At 49.0% G+C, this 23,900-nt stretch overlaps 1 protein-coding gene across 12 annotated transcripts in view; it reads left to right on the top strand.

Annotated features, from left to right (window-relative positions):
- The first annotated feature begins 15,698 nt into the window (after positions 1 to 15,698).
- LOC147098488 (WASH complex subunit 2-like) overlaps positions 15,699 to 23,900 on the top strand; it is a 53,241-nt gene continuing 45,039 nt past the window's right edge. For 3 of the 12 annotated variants that reach the window (XM_085970255.1, XM_085970252.1, XM_085970257.1), the window contains exons 1-4: positions 15,699 to 15,834; positions 17,008 to 17,140; positions 18,472 to 18,609; positions 21,445 to 21,609. In XM_085970255.1, the coding sequence (XP_085826381.1) occupies positions 18,472 to 18,609; positions 21,445 to 21,609 (303 nt within the window). In that variant the 5' untranslated portion in view covers positions 15,699 to 15,834; positions 17,008 to 17,140. Of the gene's footprint in view, positions 15,870 to 17,007; positions 17,141 to 18,471; positions 18,610 to 21,444; positions 21,610 to 23,900 lie in introns of all 12 variants that reach the window. The other 9 variants (XM_085970250.1, XM_085970249.1, XM_085970246.1 and 6 more) reach the window with 5 other exon arrangements.

The raw sequence follows: 23,900 nt of genomic DNA, 5'->3' as shown, positions 1-23,900 counted from the left end.
CATTCAGAATCCTCTTGTTTTTCTACCTCTCTCTCCCAGGTGGGGCCTGTGCAGCTGTACCAACCCTACTTGAGACCAGTTAACTCAGCACAGGCCATGGATAGGCCCGGGATCTTCCTGATGTGTCGGACCCAGTACGACCCAGTTACCCACAGAGCTGACTCATTTTGAAGCATGTTCCTGGAGTATCCAGCTCATAGAAGTAACTCTTGCGTTCTGGAATCTGGATTGTGTATACATTTTGCCACCAGAGGGCAATCTGCCACAGCAATCCAACTTCAAAGGCATCAGATGATACCGGGGTTTAAGTGGTTAAATTATGAGGCCAGGTTGCATAAACTTGGCTTGTATTCCCTTGAATATGTTAGACTGAAGGGTGATCTAATCGAGGTGTTTTAAAATGCTGAAAGAATTCAGTCGGATAGATGAAGGCAATCTATTTCCTCTGGTGGGGGAATCCAGAAAAAGGGGGCATTGTGGCAGAACCACTGAATGACTCTGGCTAACTGTATATAATTCTCTTTAACGATGTTCTAACGCCAGCCTAAACCTGTACCATTGTGTTAGGCATTACTGTGTTTTGTATATAGAGTTTGCATGTACGGGGTGTGGCCCCTTTAAGAGCGCGGGAAAACGTGGGCAAACGCGATGACGTTACGTCGCAAACCACGGGACTGCCCAGGCAGTCCTCGTGGCATCTCCGTTGAGTAAAGACCTGTTTGATTGTTCTCTTGTGTCGATCTCCGTTAATTCCTACAGCATAACCTTAAAATTAGAGCCACGGCATTCAGGAGTGAAACCAAGAAACACTTCTTCACACAAAGGGTAGTGGGAATCTGGAACTCTCTCCCCCAAAAAGCAGTTGAGGCTGGGGGTCAGTGGAAGCTTTCAAGACTGAGATCGATAGATTTCTGTTCGGTAAGGGTAATGAGGGATCTGGGTCAAAGGCGGGTAGATGGAGTTGAGGTACAGATCAACCGTGATCTCATTGAATGGCGATATAGGCCCGAGGGGCTGAATAACCTCCTCCTGTTCCTATGTTGCTAAATTCTAAGTCCTCTGAGCTCCCACATGGAGCAGAAACATTGGAGGGATCCTTCACGGATACCCAGGCCGCTTGTAGCTTCTGCCGTGGGACAAAACTGCGTTTCACACGTACGTGCGAGGGGCGAGGTCGCTGCCCCTGTTTTACCATTTAATGAGGCTGCTCCTCAACCTATGGCTCAGCTACAGCCCCACAGCCCTGATCTTTGGCCACCTGGTACGGAGGGGCAGGGGGCAGATCAGAGGACGATCTTGTGGGTCTGCTCCTAGGCCTGGTAAAAACAGCTATTCACGGGTTCAGGATGAGCACGACCCGCGGGGAGGATCATTCTGGCTGCACGCCTCTGTTCCGCTGTCTTGTCCATGCCCGGATGGCCCTGGAGAGGGCACGTCCATCGGTATGATCTGGGCCTTCCATCACCGGCGGGCACTGCAGGGTATAGAGTGTCCATTAGGCATGGATAATACTATGATTTAGCATTATAGGTTTCTCTTCATTTAATTAGACCTTATGTGTAAATTATTATATTAGTGGGGCTACCTCACATGAGGGGCCACTTGTAGAGATGTTTTTTTGTCAGTGACATTGGGCAAACCCAGTGTCACCGCATTGGTCTATTAAAAATAGACATATTTAAGAAGGAGTTAGATAGATTTCTAGACAGAAAAGGCATCCACGGGTATGGAGAGAGCGGGAATATGGTATTGAGATAGAGGATCAGCCATGATCATATTGAATGGCGGAGCAGGCTCGAAGGGCCGAATGGTCTACTCCTGTTCCTATTTTTCTATGTTTCTATGTCTATGAACATCTGGGCAAGGTTTGGAAAGATTGCAATCTCCCATAGGTATCAACTGTGGCTCAGTGGTAGCACTCAACTGGGTTTCATCGTGTGTATGGGGCTGACCTCATGCTTAAAGGTTGTTTAAAGGCAGCTCGTAGATGAGGAATAGGAAGGGGCCTAGGATGGGACCTTAGGGCATTCTCAGGCAGCACAGGTGAAAGTGATTCAGCTTCTTAATGTGGCGTGCATATGTTGTCCATGTTTCACAGGCATAAAGCAGGATCGTCAGAACGGCAGCCCTGTATACATTGAGCTTGGTTTGCAGGCTGATGCCTCTTTTGTCCCAGAGACGCCCACAGAGTTTGGCAAAAGCTAAGCTGGCTTTGACAATTCCACAGGACGCTTCTGTATTGATAAGGACTTCTCTAGACAGGTTGCTACCCAGGTAGGTGAATCTATCCACAGCCTAAAGCATGTGACCACCAATTGTGATGCTAGGTGGAGTATAAATCTCATCTGGGGCTGGTTGGAAGAGTATCACTGCCTGTTTAAGGCTGATAGTCATGCTGAACTTCAGGCAAGCTGTTGCAAGGTGGTTCATGATTGTTACCGTATCATCCTGGGAGCGGGCCATGAGAGCACAGTCATCAGCAAATAGGAGTTTTATATATGGTAGTTGCATGATTCAACCAGAATAGAGTTGTTGATATCAATCAGTCTACAACAGACCCAGACATGAGGTGAGGAAACCCCAGTGGTGGAGAGCTTTCGGAAGAGGTTCAAAGTCACCTGTTTCCTCCCAAGCATTGCTACACTTACCTCATCATGACTCAAATTACTCAGATACTGTATCACAAAATGTTATTTTCTGAAAGAAATCGATCTAATTTTCATTTGAATGAATCAATACTAACTGCTTCCGCCATCTCCCTCGGAAGCCTGTTCCATAGATTGACAACTCGCTCAGTGAAATATTGTTTCCGCAGATTAGATTTTAATTTACCCCCCTTCAGGTGCAGGGACACGCCTTCTTGTGGACAAGGTGAAATAGCTTGTCTATGCATTCTAGAGAGAAAGAAAGACTTGCATTTCATAGAATCATAGAAACATAGAAACATAGAAGATAGTAGCAGGAGTAGGCCATTCGGCCCCTCGAGCCTGTTCCGCCATTTAATGAGATCATGGCTGATCATCCAAATTCAGTACCCTGTCCCTGCTTTCTCCCCATATCCCTTGATCCCTTTAGCTTTAAGAAATATATCTAACTCCTTCTTGAATATATTTAATGAATTGGCCTCAACTGTCTTCTGTGGTAGAGAATTCCACAGGTTCACCACTCACTGGGTGAAGAAATTCCTCCTCATCTCTGTCCTAAATGGCTTACCCCTTATCTTTAGACTGTGACCCCTGGTTCTGGACTCCCCCGCCATCATCGAATCATACAGCACAGAAGGAGGCCATTCGGTCCATGGAGCCTGTGCTGGCCCTTTGAAAGAGCTATTCAATTAGTCACGCTCCCCTGTTCTTTTCCCATAGCCCTCACTTCCAGTATTGATCCCATTCCCCTTTTAAAGTTATCATTGAATCTCCTTCTATCACGTTTTCAGGCAGTGCTTTCCAGATCATAACAACTCGCTGCGTAAAACACATTCTCCTCGTCTTCCCTCTGGATCTTTTGCCAATTATCTTAAATCATTGTCTTCTGGTTACCAACCCTTCCGCCAGTGGAAACTGTTTCTCATTATTTACTCTATCCAAACCCTTGAACACCTCTATTAAATCCCCCACTTAACCTTCTCTGCTCGAAGGGGAAAAACCTCAGCTTCTCCAGTCTCCCCATATAACTGAAACCCCTCATCTCTGGTACCATTCTAGTAAGTCTCCTCTGCGCCTTCTCCAAGGCCTTGACATCCTTCATAAAGTCTGATGCCAAGAATTGGACATAATATTGTGGCGTACCGATCACAGAACGGACACAATCCGCTTTCCGGTCCGTAGACTATAAATCAGGCGTCATGCCTTTAAGAAGGATCACACCTTTAAGAAACTCGATCTGCAACATAGTTAGGCCCAGAGCGGGGGAGGAGCAGTCGAAGCTGTGCACTGATGAAAGAGAGTTGTACTTTGTGTAGTCTCTGACTCCATTTTGTGTTCAGCATGCAGCCTCAACAATTAAACCGTTTCTGTTGAACCTCTCCGAGTTCAGTATTTTTTGCTAGGAGTACGTAGACTCCTACAATATTGGGCCAGAACTTCGGGTCCCCACGGGTGAGTACGCGCTGGGTACTCACGCGTATGGCCAACGAAAGTGCTGGTTTCGCGCATGCACTGCGCATGCGCGGGAAACCGGAACTTCCATTCCCTTAAAGGAAGGGGTTCACAGGTCGAACGCGTGTGCCGGAGAGGCAGTGCGTACGCCTGGAACTTCCGTATTTTTTACAGGTTTCTCCGGGAGGGCAAGTCTCCAGCAGCTACGCTTTTAAAAAGCAGACGCAAGGCCTGCTTTTAACAAGGTAAGTGGTGAATTACGTAAAATTAAAACATTTTTTCCACAGGTTTATTATTTTTAAATACTTTAAAGAAAGGTAAGTTTATTTTTAGCCCCGTTAGAAAATGTAATTAATTTTTTAAAAAATTTAAATTATTGTTTAAAATAGTTATTTTATGTAATTTATAGTTATTTTAAAAATGTGATTAAAAAAAAAAATGTATTCGATGTTTTGGTTATGTTTTGGGGCTGGATTGTATTCATAGATTTGACAGGCCTTCCTGTCAAATTTATGAATGAAGCATTCCCTGCTACCATTGGCTCTCCATGGCCCACGTGATCCCAGGGGACGCTTCGAACTAACTGCGCCCCTGGGATACACAAGCACTGCGCGCCGGCAGTTGGAGGAGGCCCAGGATCGGAATCCCATGCGGGCCCACAGCTCAACGGCCGGCGCACTAGGTAAGTGCAGGTCGGAGGCTTGACCCGCGGGAAGCCTCCGACCCGAATTTCTGGGCAAATACTCCAGCTCAGGCCTAACATTTATAAATGTTTAGCATGACTTCCTTGTTTTTCTACTCTATGCCTCTATTTATAAAGCCAAAGATCCTGTATGCGTTTTAACAGTCTTATCAATTTGTCCTGTCACCCTCAAAGATTTGTGCACATGAACTCCCAGGTCTCTCTGTACCTGCCCTCCATTTAAAGTTGTACCATTTAGTACAATTTTACAGCATCTTTCATAACCTCAGGAGGTCCCAAAGCACTTTCCAGCCAATGAAATACTTTTGAAATGTAGTCACTGTTATAATGTCGGAAATGTGGCAGCCAATTTTCACACAGCAAGGTCCTACAAACAGAAAATTATATAATGATCAGACAATCTGCTTTTTTGGGTGTTGGTTGAGGGATAAATATTGGCCAGGACACCAGGGAGAACTCCCCTGCTTATCCTTGATTGTGTCATGGGATCGCTTGCGTCCGCCTGAGAGGTTTCAAGTCTCATCTGAAAGACGGCACCACCGACAGTGCAGCGCTCCCTCAGTGCAGCACTGGAGTGTCAGCCTGGATTATGTGCTCAAATCTCTGGAGTGGGCTCGACCCCCACAACCTCCTGACTCAGAGGTGAGAGTGCTACCCACTGAGCCACGGCTGACACCAACATTACCCTAGAATAGTCCTAAAAACAGCAATTGGGTCGCCTCTCAACTTTGTCCTTTCCAGGGAGAACATGCCTAAATTTATGGGAGCTTGCTGTGCACAAATTGGCCGTTGTCTTTCCCACATTACAAACAGTGACTACGCTTCATTGGCTGTGAAGCGCCTTGGGACGTCCTGAGGCTGTGAAAGGCGCTATAGAAATGCAACAACAAGAAGTTATATTTATATAGTGTGGCGAAGCCACTGAATGACTCTGGGCAACTGTATATAATTCCCTTTAATGATGTTCTAACACCAGCCTAAGCCTGTACCATTGTGTTAGACATTACTGTGTTTTGTATATAGTGTTTGTATGTATGGGGCGTGGCCCCTTTAAGAGCGCGGGACAACGCGGGCAAACGCGATGACATCACGTCGCAAACCACGTGACTGCCCAGGCAGTCCTCGTGGAAGCTCCATCTTGTTAAGACCTGTTTTAGTGACTCTCCTGTATCAATCTCAGCAAACTGTTTGAACTCGTTTAGTCTTACATTAAAGACCTGTTTGTTTGATCTCCTGAGTTGACCTCAGTTATTAGTTAGGAATTCGTCAATTCCTACATTGGTGACCCCGTTTTTTGTGAACGCTTTTCGCAAAAAGAACACGACATGGAGGCCAATGCCGTTTCGCTAAAGCTACCGCAGTTCTGGGAGCAGCAAGCGAGCTCGTGGTTCATTCAGGTCAAGGCCCAGTTCACCCTGAGGGACATCGTTGCGGATCAGACCAAATATCCCTATGTGGTCTCCGCACTCGACAGCTCCACCGCCTCGTGGATCATCAGCCACCTCGAGAACCCTCGAACGGAGCGCAAGTATGAAACCCTCAAGGCGCGGTTGCTGCAAGTTTTCGGACTCACTAAATCAGAGCGCGCCGATTGCTCGCTATGCCCGGGCTCGGGGACTCCAAGCTTTCGGAGTTGATGAGCCAAATGCTCACACTCCTGGGCCCCGAACCGGAATGCTTCCTCTTCCGTGAACAATTCATCAGCCAGCTGCCTCAGCAGGTGCAAGCTGCCATGGCCAGGTCCGAGGTGGAAGATGTTGTATCCGTGTGTTAATAGAGACACTGAAGACAGGAGTTGGTTTCACAGGTGTTTACTGAACAAAGTCTGGAGGGGAACTAACTGATACAACACAATATACAGGCTTATATAGCCCGAGTGGCCATTACCGGTATTACAGTACACAGGGGGCTCTTAAAGGCACATACACTACAATTCCTCTCCTTTTAGCCAACCAGTACATAATATTTTAAGTAATCATTAATTACATGTTACAAGAAAAATAATCTACACATTGCTGCAGTTAATTAATTATAAATCAGTCTCTCTGGAGGCTTCCTGACTCGGTCCGGATAACGCCTCGGTGGTGTAGTAGGTTCTTTTGGCAAGGCTGATTCGGCTTGAATGCCAGTGTCGGGTTCATCAGGTTCCAGTATCACCGGATCGGAGGTAGATATGGGTATCTCTACTTCATCATTAGGCGTATAGAGTTGTGGTGTAGGTTGTCCCTTTTCGGATGACTCTATGATTTGGTCAGCATGGCGCCTTGTTATGCTTTCTCCGATGTCCACGGTATACATCAGCGGTCCTAGTCGTGTGCAGATAGTTCCAGGCTGCCATTTCTCGGTACGGTAGTCCCGGGCCAAAACTTGTTGACCTATCTGGAAGGTTCTAGTTGGCCTTTCATTCATGCCTTGAAATTGCCAGTTCTCCACGTCCCTTCTGATGTTTGGCTTGATCAAATCCAGCCGGCATCTTAGGCTTCTATTGAAGAACATCATGGCGGGAGTTTGGTTTGTAACCATATGTGTTGCATTCCTGTATGCGAACAAGAAGTTATCCACCTTGTGCTGAAGTTTTATGTCTTCATTACCCATGGCCTTTATGGCCTTCTTGAAGGTCTGGACAAACCTTTCAGCCAATCCATTGGTGGCGGGATGGTATGGGGCGGACGTGTAGTGCTTAACCCCATTGTTTTTTAAGAACTTCCTGAATTCTTCAGACACAAATTTTGGTCCATTATCAGAACAGATCTGTTCAGGCAGCCCATTCCTGGCAAATATGGTCCTTAATACTGTGATGGTTTTTTCCGTGGTGGTGGAGGATATCTTTATTACCTCCGGCCACTTGGAGTGTGCATCAACCGCGATTAAGAACATTGAGTCCACAAATGGACCAGCAAAGTCGATGTGTACCCTTTGCCAGGGAGATGAGGGCCACTCCCATGGATGTAGAGGGGCTTGTGGTGGAGTATTTTGGACCTTCTGGCATCCTAGGCAGCTCTTGGTCATTTCTTCGATGTCTCCATCGATACCTGGCCACCATACAAACGCCCTGGCTAGGTTCTTCATTTTCACTCCACCCAGGTGCCCCTCGTGAAGCTCCTTTAGAACTTTATCCTGGAGTTTGGGTGGAATCACCACTCTGGATCCACACATCAAGGTTCCTCGGCACACTGACAGCTGTTCTCTTCTTTGCGAGAATGCTGGCAACAGTGGTTCGCCATGTGCTGGCCATCCCTTCACTGTTAAATCATAGACTCGTGGAGAGTCAGGTCATTTCTAGTTTCCCTTTCAATGGCAGAATTTGTTACTGGTAGACATTCGACTATGGTAGAGTGGAAAATCTCCACTGGGTCTACGGGAGGTGCTTCTTCTACCATTGGCAACGGTAGGCGCGATAAACCGTCAGCATTCCCATGCTGTTTTGATCCTTTGTATTCTATGTTATATTGGTGTGCCCCTAGAAAAAGGGACCACCTCTGTAGCCTTTGCGCTGTCATAATGGGAACACCCTTTTTAGGGTTGAATATGGAGATGAGGGGTTGATGGTCAGTCAACAAGGTAAATTTTTGTCCGTGTAGGTAATGGTTGAATTTCTTCACTCCCCATACCAGGCTGAGTGCTTCCCTGTCGATTTGGGCATAGTTACGCTCAGCTGAGTTCAATGAGCGTGACGCAAAAGCTATCGGCCGTTCCGAGCCATCAGGGAATTTATGCGATAATACTGCTCCTACGCCGTAAGGGGATGCATCGCACGCCAGTCTGATTGGCAGTGATGGGTTGTAATAAGCCAAAACTTCTTTGGACGTGATTAAGTCTTTGCATTTATGGAAGGCACGTTTACAGTCTTCGCTCCATTTCCAAATTACTCCTGTTTGTAGCAGTTCATTAAGAGGGTGCAGAAGAGTTGATAAGTTCGGTAAAAATTTATGATAGTAATTTATTAATCCCAGGAACGACCTTAATTGTGAAACATTTTCAGGTGCTGGGGCTTTTATGACCACTTCAATTTTTTCAGGTGACTTATGCAACCCTTCCTTATTAATTATGTGGCCACAATATGATATTCGATTCTGGAAAAATTCGCACTTGGGGCGATTTGCTCGTAGGCCCCGTTCTCTCAGCCTAGTGAGCACCTGCTCCAAATTGGCAAGGTGCTCGTTGTCGTTTTCTCCTGTTACAAGGATGTCGTCTAGGTAGCATTGAGTCCCCGGAATCCCTTGGAGGACTTGCTCCATAGCTCTTTGCCAAATAGCTGGAGCGGATGCTACTCCGAAAACCAGTCGATTGTACTGGTACAGACCTTTGTGTGTATTTATCGTGAGATACTTTTTAGAGGCCTCTTCAACCTCCATTTGTAGATATGCCTGTGCCAAGTCAATTTTGGTGAAACGTTTCCCTCCGGATAGTGAGGCGAAAATATCTTCTATCCTCGGAAGAGGATACTGTACCATGTGAAGGACCGGGTTTACAGTCACCTTGAAGTCTCCACAGATGCGAATTTTTCTCTGTTCTTCAGATTTATCATTATTGAACGCTTTCTTCATGACTGGGACGATGGGTGTTGCCCACTCGCTCCTATCTATTTTGGATAATACGCCTGCCTTTTCCAAATTCTCCAGCTCTGCCTTGACTGCTGGACGAATTGCGTATGGCACCGGTCTTGCCTTAAAAAATTTGGGAATTGCCGCATCTTCCACTTTTATTGAGGCGGTGATGCCTTTCAAGGTTCCTAGTTTCTCTTGAAACACTTCTTTGGCATTGGCCAAGATGTCTTTTAATCGTTCAGGTATGACGTCATCATCGTTTTTTTCCTTACTGGTCACCGTCAGTGCCTGAATGGAGTGCCAGTCTAAACGTATTTTCGTGATCCATTCACGTCCCAACAGCGGTGGACCACCATCTTGTAGAACGTATAAATACAACTTTTGTATTTCCTTGCCGTTGTATACAACAGGCACCCTTATTTTTCCTTTGGGGTATACTTTCTGCCCCGTAAATGTTTTCAAGATAATAGATGTGACTTTTAAAGGTATATGCGGAAATAGCTGCTCGTAATCCCGTCGACTTATGACGGTCAGAGCTGATCCTGTATCTAGCTCCATTTTAACTGGGGACCCTGCTATCGTGAGGGTAACCCAAATGGTCTGGTAATCTTCTTTGGCAATTACATTATGTAATTTGAGACAGCTTAGTCTCTTGTTTTCGGAGTCGCTATCGCTCTTCTGGTCTTCGGAGCTACTGTCCGTCATCATTTGTACCTTTCTGTACTTTTCTTTATTGATTTTTTTTTTTCTGTCCGTGGATTTTTTTTGTCCAGATCGGCATACCCGTGCAATGTGTCCAATCTTTCCGCATTGCCTGCATGCTTTGTCCTTGAACCAGCAGTCCCTCTGGTCATGGGTGGATCTGCCGCAGCGATAACATCGCTCGAAACCCTGTGTCATTTCATGGGTGCCGAAGTCCTGTGTCTTTTGTTGTATCTCTGCAGCTCCTCTTGCGGCTGCTTCGTATGATACAGTCATACTGAAAGCCTGGTCCAGTGTTAAATCTTTTTCAGAAAGCAGCCTTTTCTGTGTTCCTTCAGTTAGGAGACCGCAGACGAATTTGTCTCGAAGATAATCTGCTAGTCCTGCCCCGAATTGGCAGTGCTTTGATAGCTTTCTTAATTCGGTGAGGTAATCAGCGTTACTTTCATTCTTGTGTTGATTCCTCTTGAAGAATTTGAATCGTTCCGCTATCAGCAGCGGTGTTGGGTTTAAGTGCTCCTGTAGGGTATCAACAATTTCTTTAAAATTCTTGTCCTTTGGTTTGGCTGGAGTGATTAAGTTTCGTAACAGCCCGTATGTCTTTGCGCCCATTAGATTTAGAAGTACTGAAGGTTTTTTTTCATTTTCTATTCCATTTGCGGTGCAATATACCTCCACTCTTTCCACATATGTGGCCCAATCCTCTATCTCATTATCAAAAGCATCAATATTGCCAGACTTAGGCATCCTAGAAAAAAAAATGGCGCTTCTCGCGCTTTTCTTTCTTTTCTGCAGAAAAGATATGGCACTTCCCGCGCTTCCCCGCCGCTGCTGCCGATGACAACGCTGTTTCCCGCGGGTTTCCCTTTTTTTAATTTATTCATTTACAGGTGGAGACTCGTTCCCGCCGGACTCTCTCTGCTAGGTCTGAACGCCGACCTGCTTGCTGTGCCGGCCGTCTCCTGAGTGCTCCCTCCCCGTCTGTTACTGCTTGCCTCCGCCTTCGCTGCTTGGCCTCGGTGCAGAGCCAGCCGCTGGAGCCCCAGCCCGACGCCCAGGAAGGATTATTGCAGTACCTACCACCAGCTTGGCTAGCTGGTGAAACCACAGCTTTTTCTTTTTCTTGATTTTCTTCGACTTTGGACGCCAGAGGAATCGATGTCCTTGAGGTGCTGCCGAATTGCAGCTAAGTCCGTTTCCAATTCATCACCACTGTTGTATCTGTGCGTTAATAGAGACACTGAAGACAGGAGTTGGCTTCACAGGTGTTTACTGAACAAAGTCTGGAAGGGAACTAACTGATACAAAACAATATACAGGCTTATATAGCCCGAGTGGCCATTACCGGTATTACAGTACACAGGGGGCTCTTAAAGGCACATACACTACAAAAAACTCACCGACACTCGTGGCAGAGGCGGACAAAATTTTCGCGGTAATGCAGCAGTACAGTACTGACGCCGCCCCAGCTCGTCAGCCGGCTGGGCTGTGTTCCTACCATGCGCAGTTCGACGCGAAAGCGAGACGTTGCCGCCCTCCCTGCAGCTTTCCTAAAACAAAAACAACTGCGACTACTGAGGAACGGGTCTAACCGGCGCCCCGCGGCCGCCATGGCGATCGGCAACGCGGGCAAGTTGCTTTTCATCACCGACACACTCTCCGGTCGTTGTTTTCTGTGCGACACCGGAGCGCAGTGCAGCATTTTACCCGCGTCCGCCCTCGAAGCGGCCAATAGCGGCACAATTCGGACTTTCGGCAGGCGGCGAGTGGAGTTGTGCTTCGGGGGGGCAACGTTTTCACTGGGAATTTGTTACGGCCAAGGTTTCTCAGCCCATTCTCGGCGCGGATTTCCTGTGTGCCAACAGCCTCCTGGTCGACGTGAAGAACCGGCGGTTGATCAACGTGGCAACTTTCAATTCTATCCCTTGTTACCGCAGTAACACTACGTTGCGCACCGTCGCCTGTGCTTTCCCGACTCCTGACGAGTTTGCTCGTCTACTCGCCGAATTTCCCGAACTGACAAGACCCACGTTCTCCTCCACGGCCACGAAGCATGGTGTTGAGCACCACATCACCACCAACGGCCCCCCGGTCTACGTGCGAGCCCGGTGCCTGGAACCTGGCAAGCTGGCGGTCGCAAAGGCGGAGTTCGCGACAATGGAACGGCTAAGGATTATTCGCCGGTCGAATAGTCCCTGGTCTTCACCCCTCCACATTGTCCCGAAGCCTGGCGGTGGATGGCGACCATGCGCCGACTTTCGACACCTAAACGACGCCACCACTCCTATTCGGTACCCGATCCCCCACATCCAGGATTTCTCTGCCCATTTGGCTGGGAACACCATCTTCTCGAAAGTCGACCTCGTCCGGGGCTACCACCAGGTCCCAGTTCACCCACAGGACGTCCAGAAGACCACAGTCATCACCCCATTTGGCCTCTTTGAGTTTTTGCGAATGCCGCTTGGGTTAAAAAACTCCACCCAGGCTTTCCAACGCCTGATTGACTCCGTGCTGCGGGACCTCAAGTTCCTCTTCATCTACTTGGACGATATCCTCATTGCCAGTTCTAATAAAGAGGAACATATCTGTCACCTACGCACACTTTTTCGGTGCCTCAGCCAACACGGCCTGATTATCAACCCGGCCAAGTGTCAATTTGGCCTGCAACAAATTGATTTCCTGGGACATCGCATCACCCCAGACGGAGCGGTTCCTTTACAAGCAAAGGTAGAGGCGGTGACATCCTTTCCACGCCTGCAGAACATAAAGGCCCTGCAGGAATTCTTGGGCATGGTTAACTTCTACCACCGTTTCGTGCCTAAGGTGGCACTACTCATGCAGCCCCTATACGAGGCCCTCAAGGGCAAGACTGGCAAGAACCCGATAGACTGGACGTATGACATGGCCCAAGCGTTCGCCGACACCAAAAGCACCTTAGCCAACGCAACCATGCTGGCGCACCCGCTGCCAGGAGCCACCATCGCCCTCACCACTGACGCGTCAGATTACGCAATCGGCGCCGTGCAAGAGCAGTGGGTGAACGGGACATGGCAGCCGTTAGCGTTCTTCAGCCGTCAACTACGGCGGAACGAGCGAGCATACAGCACGTTCGACTGGGAGTTGCTCGCCCTTTTTCTGGCCATCCGCCATTTTCGCTTCCTCCTGGAAGGACGTCCTTTCACCGCTTTTGTGGACCATAAGCCACTAACTTATGCCATGGCTAAGACCGCCGAACCGTGGTCATCCCGACAGCAACGTCAACTGACCTACATATCTGAATTTACCATGGATATACAGCACGTGGCCGGTAAGGACAACCTGGTGGCAGACTGCCTCTCACGCGCGACCGTCAATACGGTTCATTTGGGCATCGATTGCGCCCTCATGGCAGCGGACCAAGCCTCAGACCCAGAAGTCCAAGCCTGCAGAACGACCGTCACTGGCCTCCGGTTGGCTGACGTCAAGTTCCATTCGGCAGGTACCACGCTGTTGTGTGACGTCTCCGTATGGGACCCTCGCCTGGTCATGCCGGTCGTCTGGCACCATAAAGTGTTCGACGCCATACATGGGTTGTCACACCCAGGAATGAAGGCCTCCCAGAAGCTGATGTCAGCGAAATTCGTATGGCATGGCATGCACAAGGATGTCCGCGACTGGGCCAACACCTGCGTCGTCTGCCAAAAGGCCAAAGTACAGCGCCACGTCAAAGCTCCGTTGGCCACCTTCATGGTTCCGGAGCGCGTTTTGACCATGTCAATGTGGACCTGGTAGGACCACTCCCACCCTCCCATGGTTTTTCACACATCCTGACCATGGTTGACCGCACCACCAGATGGCCGGAGGCGGTTCCCCTGTCATCCACCACTTTGGCGGACATGGCCAGGGCGTTCATTTCCACCTGGGTCGCCCGTTTCAGAGTGCCCACAGATATCTCTTCCGACAGAGGACCGCAGTTTTCCTCCGAACTCTGGAATGCAGTGGCCCAAGGACTCGGTGTCAAATTACACCGCACCACAGCCTACCACCCACAGGTGAATGGCCTCTGTGAACGCTTTCACCGATCACTGAAAGCCGCCCTGAGGGCCAGCCTCCAGGACGCCGGATGGGCAGACAAGCTACCATGGGTCCTGTTGGGCCTTCGCACGGCCCCCAAAGAAGACCTTCGCTCTTCATCAGCGGAGCTGGTGTACGGTCAGCCGCTGCGAGTCCCGGGGGATTTCCTGCCAACATCAACAAAACCATGGTCCACGTCTGACCAGCTTACTAGTCACCAGGAGGCGGCCAGATGCTTCGCACCGGTGCCCACTTCGAACCACAGGCTGCAGAGTTCGCACGTTCCCCCGGAGCTTCACAAGTCTGAGTACGTCTTTATTCGCCACGATGCTCATAGGAATCCACTCAAGGCCCCATATACTGGTCCCTTCCGTGTGTTGGAGGCAGAGGACAAAACCTTCACGGTGGATGTCGGTGGTAAACCGGACCACATTTCGGTCGATCGCTTAAAGCCAGCGCATCTGGACCTCGACCGGCCCGTCGAGACAGCACAACCGCTGAGACGAGGTTGGCCACCCATCGCCGTTACAGCAGACCAAGTGCATCCGCCCGCCAGGCCGCCAGCCGCCCAACAGCCTCCGCCTCAGGAGTACAGGAGTCGTTCTGACAGGCTCATCAGACCAACTCACCGCTTGACTTTGTCCGTTAAAGCGAATTCTGGGGGGCGCATGTGGCGGAGCCACTGAATGACTCTGGCTAACTGTATATAATTCCCTTTAACGATGTTCTAACACCAGCCTAAGCCTGTACCATTGTGTTAGACATTACTGTGTTTTGTATATAGTGTTTGTATGTACGGGGCGTGGCCCCTTTAAAAGCACGGGAAAACGCGGGCAAACACGATGACATCACGTCGCAAACCACGTGACTGCCCAGGCAGTCCTCGTGGAATCTCCATCTTGTTAAGACCTGTTTTCGTGGTTCTCCTGTATCGATCTCAACAAACTGTTTGAACTCGTTTAGCCTTACATTAAAGACCTGTTTGTTTGATCTCCTGAGTTGACCTCAGTTATTAGTTAGGAATTCATCAATTCCTACAATAGCACCTTTAACGTAATAAAATGTCCCAAGGGGCCTTCAGGAGTGTTATCCAAAAAAAAGTCATTCTATCTATAAAGGATATCTAGGACTATTTTAATGCTTGAGCACAAAAATCTAGGCTGACACACCAGAGCAGTACTGAGGGAGTGCTGCACTGTCAGAGGTGCCGTCTTTTGGATGAGACGTTGAATTGAGGCCCTGTCTACCCTCTCGGGTGGATGTAAAAGATCCCATGGCACTATTTCGAAGAAGAGCAGGGGAGTTATCCCTGGTGTCCTGGCCAATATTTATCCCTCAATCAACATAACAAAAACAGATTATCTGGTCATTATCATATTGCCTGTTAGTGGGAGCTTGCTGTGCGCAAATCGGCCACTGCATGTCCCACATTACAACAAGTGACTACACTTCGTACTTTATTGGTTGTAAAACGCTTTGAGACGTCCGGTGGTCGTGAAAGGCGCTGGAGAAATGCAAGTCTGTCTTTTCTTCTGTTTATTGGACAGGCTGGGATCAGCAGGAGTGACACATCTCGAGGTGTCAATCACTGCGGAGGGGGCGTGGCCAGCGGTCCCGCCCCCATCAGGTGCTCCAGGGTCATGTGACCGGCCGGCGGGGGCGGGGCGACGGAGTGATTGACAGCGGCTGGTGGAGCGGAGAGGCGAGGACAGCCCTGGGGAGGGTGAGAGAGGTACCGGCACCGGGGCCTGGGCGCAGCGGCTGCAGGTCAGGCGGTGATGGGCAAGCTCCGTTAGCCAGGCCCCGGGCTGTTGTTGCTGTGAGGAGCCGTTTGGTGGCTGTGGGCCCCGAGGGGCCGCGCCCACCGAGCGCCGGGCCCAGGCTGAGGCTGAGGGTGACGGGGTCCGGGGAGGGATTGTCCCCGCTTCCCGGCTGAGCAACCGGCCCAATCGACGGGGGCTGACAGCCCGCGGCGAGGGGAGGGCAGGTGTGCTGGTTTGGGAGGGGGGTCGCGGTGTGCTGGTTTGGGGGGGGGGGGTCGCGGTGTGCTGGTTTGGGGGGGGGGGGGGTCGCGGTGTGCTGGTTTGGGGGGGGGGGGTCGCGGTGTGCTGGTTTGGGGGGGGGGGGGTCGCGGTGTGCTGGTTTGGGGGGGGTCGCGGTGTGCTGGTTTGGGGGGGGGGTCGCGGTGTGCTGGTTTGGGGGGGGGGGTCGCGGTGTGCTGGTTTGGGGGGGGGGGGTCGCGGTGTGCTGGTTTGGGGGGGGGGGTCGCGGTGTGCTGGTTTGGGGGGGGGGGTCGCGGTGTGCTGGTTTGGGGGGGGGTCGCGGTGTGCTAGTTTGGGGGGGGGGAGTCGCGGTGTGCTGGTTTGGGGGGGGGTCGCGGTGTGCTGGTTTGGGGCGGGGGTCGCGGTGTGTTGGTTTTGGGGGGGTCGCTTTGTGCTGGTTTGGGGGGGTCGCGGTGTGCTGGTTTGGGGGGGGGTCGCGGTGTGCTGGTTTGGGGGGGTCGCGGTGTGCTGGTTTGGGGGTCCCCGGTTTTTCTGTAGGAGTCCCATTGTTCTGGCCTCTGTTGTCCGCGTGTTGCGAGTTAGGACTTTACCCATGAAACAACAGCAGTAACGCCCCCGCCCCTCCAAACCTCCAGGTGCATGAAATTGAGACGGGCCAAGCCATCGAATAAGAAAAATTGGCCGTAAAATGAGTTGCCAGAGATGGCCCCATGGTCTTAAGCTTCTTGTTTGGGTACTGGGTGCCTGCGCACAGTCTAGAAGATTGAGCTGGTTTGCAGTGGTTGATGTTGGTGTTCACTGTTGGTGGAGCTTGTGTAGATAGTGTTGTGGTATTAGTGCTTCTGTAGTGAAGACCCCAAGTGTCATTGCTGCTAGAATAAATAACTTTGTTTACGTTTCAGCCACCAGTCTGACGATAACTTTAGCCGGCAGAACTTGTGATCCACAGCTGATTCACGCTCCCATTGGGTTAACATTTCACCACTTTAATGGAAAACAGTAGAGAAGATGCACAGAGATTATTAGTCTTCTAAGGTAAACCTTGACATTATCTGTATGGGGTGTTGTGGTGGGCTAGACTTGGGCCCAAATTGAGCTCAAACTGATGATGAGATGATAATCATTCTCCAAACAGGGAATCTGCCAACCCTACCCCGACTAGTGTACGTGTGACCGAATCCCCCACTTGCGTGGTTGGCTCTTGCTGCCCTCTGACGTGGCCGAATAAGCCAATCAGTTGTGAAGATTATTGATCCCATCAACTAGGAATGGGACCATCACCCATGTAGGAATATAGGAATTGCTAGATGAGAAAGACCAAGCTCCATCTAGTTCGCATTCTACCATCCTGGCAGTCCTATGATACAATGATAATGGAGTTGTTGCCTAATCACAGCGATCAATCTCTATCAGTGAGTCTACAACAGGCCCAGATGTGAGGCGAGGGAAACCCCCAGTGGTGGAGAGCTTTGGGAACCATAGGTCCAAAGTCGCCTGTTCCTGCCATGCACGCTACACTCGCCACACGTCATGTCTTATTTTGGGATACAGTGCAGAGTCAATTGTTATTTTCTGAAAGAAATCTATCTAAATTTTGAATTAATCGATACTAACTGCTTCCGCCATCTCCTTTGGGAGCCTGTTTCATCGATTGACCATTCGCTCGCTGAAATATTGCTTCTGCATATTAGTTTTGAATTTACCCCCTTTCAAGCACAGGCCGAGTCTGCTGGTTACAAGAACCAGTGCAAAATAAAAAGCCCAAAACTACCTTCAATTCCATTCCAGCAATAAGCATGGCTAATGTAGGAAAATGCTCCACTGGTGTGGTAGGAGTGTTCCTCTGAGACAGTGTGGACAGAGCTTTATTCTGTATTTAACTATTGCTATATCTGCCTCGGGAGTGCTTGATGCTGACAGTGTGTATCTAAGATGGGGGAGTGTTTCATTTCCCATCGCCATTGACCCTTGTCTTGAGAAGCACAAGTGGCTGGCTATGGGGTGCTAGGTGGCAATGGCCTTGGTGTCGGGCCGTGTGGATGGAGAAAAGGGTTAGAAATACGGAAAATTAAGGGGGGGGGGGAAAAGAGTTGCATGAGTCATGATTAAATATAGTCTTCCCGTTTGGTCTCATTGAGCTTGTAACTGGAAGTGGATTCCTGCATGCGGCTAAAGCCAGCAGCGGCACCAATCTAATTCATGAAAGACACAGAGCAGTGTTGTGAATGCAGGAAAATCTAATTGCTCTGTGTACTGTCGCCCTGTCACATGTTGCCCTGCAGTCAGAAAGTGTTGTGTTGTCGTTGCCTTCTAGCCACCTGTCCCTGTGTGTGCAGTACATTTAACGATTTACTCTCCTGTGATAGATGAATGGACCCTCAGTAACTGTTAACGGCGCCCTTGGACAGAATGGCTGTGAGAGTGAGCCTGTCTGGGAGCGGCCGTGGACTTTAGAAGAGATTCATAAAGCCAGTGGGAGCTGGTCGCTTGGCGCAGACGCTGGGGTAAGTGCGACCGTAACAGTACGTCACAGTAACACAAATATCTGTACCTGCTTTTGGCTGCATTTATTCTGTAATGTGTAATTGTGCCACAATGATTGTGACTATTTCTGGTTTTCCTCCATCTCTCGTGTGTGGCTGGACTCTTGGAAGCGAGTGGATGAGTGACCACCTAGGCTTCTATCTGTGCTTCTCTTGGGCCAGCTGAGAGGTGATGTGACACCTACCCCGTGACAGCTCTCCCTTCGCCTGCCCCCATTTTCCCCACACACCCTGAAGTGTCACGGGAAGCTTCTGGTCGGAACTCTAATAGAGCAGCATGAAGATGGAGCAAGTAGAGTGGAGTGGCAGCATTGTCCCTGTGCTTTACAGCACCCTAGTGTGGCTCTCTTGGCCAAAGCAGGCAGTTTTAATGCCCATTTCTACAAGAGGCACAATCTAAACAGTGATTCTGCCTCTTCTGAAAGTTCAGAAGGAAAATATTGAGACTGCAGCCTGCCTTTTACTGGTCCTTGCCAGTTTCTACGGGCAAACTTTCTGGTAAATGTACCCCTTTCTCGAGGGTGGGGTGCGGGGGGGTTAGTCTGTGAAAACACAGGCAGCAGCAGTCCCAGTATTAAATACTGGCATAACAACAGAAAACGCTAGAAAAACTCAGCAGGCCAGGCAACATCCGTGGAGCGAGAAATAGTCAACGTTTCAGGTCGAAACCCTTCATCAGAACTGAGAAAAAAGCAGGAAATAAAACAGATTAAAAAGCAAGTTTGGGGGCTGGGAAATGGGGGAGGGGATGAAAGAACAAAAGGGGAAGGTCTGGGGGGGGGGGGTGAAGAGACATTAAGAGATATTTAAGACGAGATGGTAATAGGACAGATAAAGGGAAAAAGGATGGCTCTAGATGAAGTGTGAAATGCGCTGGCAGAGTGAGAGACAGTTGCCATGTGGGAGAGAGAAAAAGGAAAAGGCACAAACCAAAAGTGTGGATAAAAATATATAAATATGTGATCGGGGCCAAGATTATGATCTGAAATTGTTGAACTCGATATTGAGTCCGGAAGACTGTAAAGTGCCTAATCGGAAGATGATACTGGCATTCTGGTTTGCTCTTTTCATGTTGGGTGCACGGCCTTTACCAAACTTTAGACAGCCTGGACTAACACTGCAACAAGCTAACTCATTGGCGTGGCCCTTAAACATTTGTTACTCTGTCCCAAATGCTTACTATTGGTATGATTCTCTTGCAGATGGTCTCGGACATCTGAGACTTGTACCTCTGAAATTCAATGAATGTTGTAAAGGGGGTTTGTGTTCAATATATTTTGCTCTGGCCCTAACCTAAGTCCTAACGCGCGGCGTCAAATGTAGGACCGGAGCCTTCGAGTTCAGCCGGCATTTTTTCCAGATTCTTATTGTTGAAAGTTCACGAATTGATCCCAGTTTACTGTTTAATCTGTAAGGAGAGTAATAGTTGGTTGCAAGTGATTGCTCTCCGGTGACCCCTGCGGGAAAGTGTGCGGGATGTCGGGTGCGGACAGCTATGATGCTTTCCACAGTCGATGGGCCTGCCGACTGTCACTAGGCTCTCATGCACCAGTCGCTGAAGGTAAGCATGCAGGTGCAGCAGGCGGTTAAGAAGGCAAATGGTACGTTGGCCTTCGTAGCGAGAGGGTTCGAGTACAGGAACAAAGATGTCTTGCTGCAGTTGTACAGGGCCTTGGTGAGACCACACCTTGAGTATTGTGCGCAGTTTTGGTCGCCTTATCTGAGGAAGGATGTTCTTGCCATGGAGGGAGTGCAGCGAAGATTCACCAGGCTGATACCTGGGATGGCAGGAATGACGTATGAGGAGAGATTGGGTCAATTGGGATTATACTCGCTGGAGTTTAGAAGCATGAGAGGGGATCTCATTGAAACTTTTATAAAATTCTAACAGGACTAGACAGATTAGATGCAGGAAGGATGTTCCCGATGGCTGGGGAGTCCAGAACCAGGGGTCACAGTCTAAGGATAAGGGGTAAGCCATTTAGGACAGAGATGAGGAATTTCTTCACCCAGAGAGTAGTGAACCTGTGGAATTTTCTACCACAGAAGGCAGTAGAGGCCAATTCATTCATTCATTAAATATATTCAAGGAGTTAGATATATTTCTTAAGGCTAAAGGGATATGGGGAGAAAGCAGGGACAGGGTACTGAATTTGGCTGATCAGCCATGATCTCATTGAATGGCGGAGCAGGCTTGAGGGGCCGAATGGCCTACTCCTGCTCCTATCTTCTATGTTTCTATGAGATGCCGGGGAACTGCTGGTCCCTGTGGAATTGGACGCAGCAAGAATTGGTGCTTGGGATGGAAAAAAACCACCGGGTCGATTAAAAGTGTGAACAAAATATACCGTCCAATTAATGGGTGCCCTTCAGTCATTTGGGCCGCGCTGCTGTTGCTATTTTTTCCCCTCACTTGATTGCGTTGGGCTGCCACTAAATATTGAGAGTTACAACACTAGCTTGGTGGAAGGTCAGGGGAAATGTCCTGTCTGTTGTGTTGCTGCACTGTCACCCCATGGATTGGGCTTGGGTACGAGCGTTGGGTGAGGAATTTCGGGCTTTTGGCATCTGTGGAGTCCACCTGTGCGGTGGGGGAAGAATATTTTCGCGACCGGGGTGGGGGGGGGGGGAGAGAGAGAGAGGTGGAAAAAGGTAGTTCCCGCTGGGAGCTGCCTCCTTACTTTAAGGAGATCCAACAAGCAGCAGTTTGAGACTCGATATTTTGCACGGCCTTGGTGATTCTGCACTAATTTGAATGTTCGTGGTGATTGATTTTCTATATTTTTTTGCCAACAGCTGCTTCTGTTTCTGCAAGATTTCTCACAGCGGATGCTCTCCCGCACACATGAAATCGAGAAGCAGCTCGACGGCCTGATCCAGCACACGAAAGCCACGGACTCCCGGCTCCACAATGTCTTCAATGATTTCCTGATGCTGTCAAACATTCAGTTCATCGAAAATGTGAGTGCGTGTGGCGGCCTTTTGCTGATTTGCTTGCTGTTGCAAGTCCTGTGTCGAGTTGAAGGCAGGGCAGTCCGCACGGTTTTGGGGGGCGGTTTGGAACAGGTATGCGATGGGGACGGGGGTCAGGGAGAAGACTGGGAGATGACCAGTTGTTTCAGAAATAATGCATTATGATGAAGCGCGATAGTAATTGCTACAGCCTGCTAAATGATGGGCTGTAAAGCAATCCTGCTTCTAATGCAATCAAGTACTGTACTAGTGTTTGGTAAGTCAGTTACCATAAGCAGGCTGGAAGTATACCTTTCCATTCTACTGTCACCTCCGCCGGCTCTTGCAGATGTCTGAGCATTGTCACTCTTCTATTCCGGGTTTCCTGAACCTTGTGCACCAGTCGCTGAAGGTAAGCATGCAGGTGCAGCAGGCGGTTAAGAAGGCAAATGGTATGTTGGCCTTCGTAGCGAGATGGTTCGAGTGCAAGAACAAGGATGTCTTGCTGCAGTTGTACAGGGCCTTGGTGAGACCACATTTTGAGTATTGTGTGCAGTTTTGGTCGCCTTATCTAAGGAAGGATGTTCTTGCCGTGGAGGGAGTTCAGCGAAGATTCACCAGGCTGATACCTGGGATGGCAGGAATGACGTATGAGGAGAGATTGGGTCGATTGGGCTTATACTCGCTGGAGTTTAGAAGAATGAGAGGGGATCTCATTGAAACTTATAAAATTCTAACAGGACTGGACAGACTAGATGCAGGAAGGATGTTCCCGATGGTCGGGGAGTCCAGAACCAGGGGTCACAGTCTAAGGATAAGGGGTAAGCCATTTAGGACTGAGATGAGGAGGAATTTCTTCACCCAGAGAGTGGTGAACCTGTGGAATTCTCTACCACAGAAGGCAGTGGCGGCCAATTCATTAAATATATTCAAGAAGGAGTTGGATATATTTCTTAAGGCTAAAGGGATCAAGGGATATGGGGAGAAGGCAGGGACAGGGTACTGAGTTTGGATGATCAGCCATGATCTCATTGAATGGCGGAGCAGGCTCGAGGGGCCGAATGGCCTACTCCTGCTCCTATCTTCTATGTTTCTATGAATATATCCCGTGGTCTCCATACAGTCTTTTCCCAGCTGGGACCCATTCAATCACTTTCTAAGGGTGCAATCCCCAGCCAGTATTTGATTCGGTGTGATGAACCCATTTAAAATTGTTTTTCATTGTTGGGGAGGGGGCCGTGAGGGGAGAAACACTAGGATGTTACTGCTGGTGTACTCTGTGACTGAGTACGTCACCAGGTGCCAAGTCTGGGGATCCCTCAGTAGTCTTCATAGGAAACCTTTTTTTCCTGAAAATCAACAGAAATATTTGAGATGCTGCAGTGCCTTGACGACTATATTTTCTGAAGTTTAAGGAACTCTTAAGAGCAGAGGGTAAGAGTAGACAGCATGAAATTAAGGATGAGCCACTAAAGCAAGCAATTGCAAGTGATTTCCCCCTCCCGTAGAGTAATAGAGATGGAACAAACGTCAACCAAAACAGATACAATCTGTGGTTGGTAAAATTTTAGAGTCCATTATTAAGGAGACAGTAACGGGACATTTGGATAATCATAATTTAATAGAACAAACTCCGCATGGTTTCATGAAGGGGAAGTCATGTTTGACAAATTTGCTGGAGTTCTTTGAGGAAGTAACATACAGGGTGGATAAAGGGGAATCAATGGACGTAGTGTATTTAGACTTCCAAAAGGCATTTGACAAGGTGCCACACAAAAGATTATTGCTCAAGATAAAAAAATCACGGGACTGGGGGTAATATTCTGGCGTGGGTGGAGGATTGGCTCTCTAACAGAAGGCAGAGAGTTGGGATAAATGGTTCATTCTCCGACTGGCAATCAGTAACTAGTGGTGTTCTGCAGGGGTCAGTGCTGGGTCCCCAACTCTTTACAATCTATATTAATGATTTGGAGGAGGGGACCGAGTGTAACATATCAAAGTTTGCAAATGATAAAGATGGGAGGGAAAGTAGTGAGTGAGGAGGACATAAAAAACCTGCAAGGAGACATAGACAGGCTAAGTAAGTGGGCAGAGATTTGGCAGATGGAATACAATACTGGAAAGTGTGAGGTTATGCACTTTGGCAGGAAAAATCATAGAGCAAGTTATTATCTTAATGGCAAGAAACTGGAATGTACTGTAGTACAAAGGGATCTGGGGGTCCTGGTGCATGAAACTCAAAGTTAGTATGCAGGTGCAGCAAGTGATCAAGAAGGCCAATGGAATGTTGGCTTTTATTG

The sequence above is a fragment of the Somniosus microcephalus genome, chromosome 29 (genome assembly GCF_052327205.1).
Source record: "Somniosus microcephalus isolate GS21.2 chromosome 29, FLI_Smic_1.0, whole genome shotgun sequence".
Lineage (NCBI taxonomy): Eukaryota > Metazoa > Chordata > Chondrichthyes > Squaliformes > Somniosidae > Somniosus > Somniosus microcephalus.
Note: the sequence above shows the minus strand (reverse complement) of the source record. Positions and strands in the feature narration are given on the sequence as shown.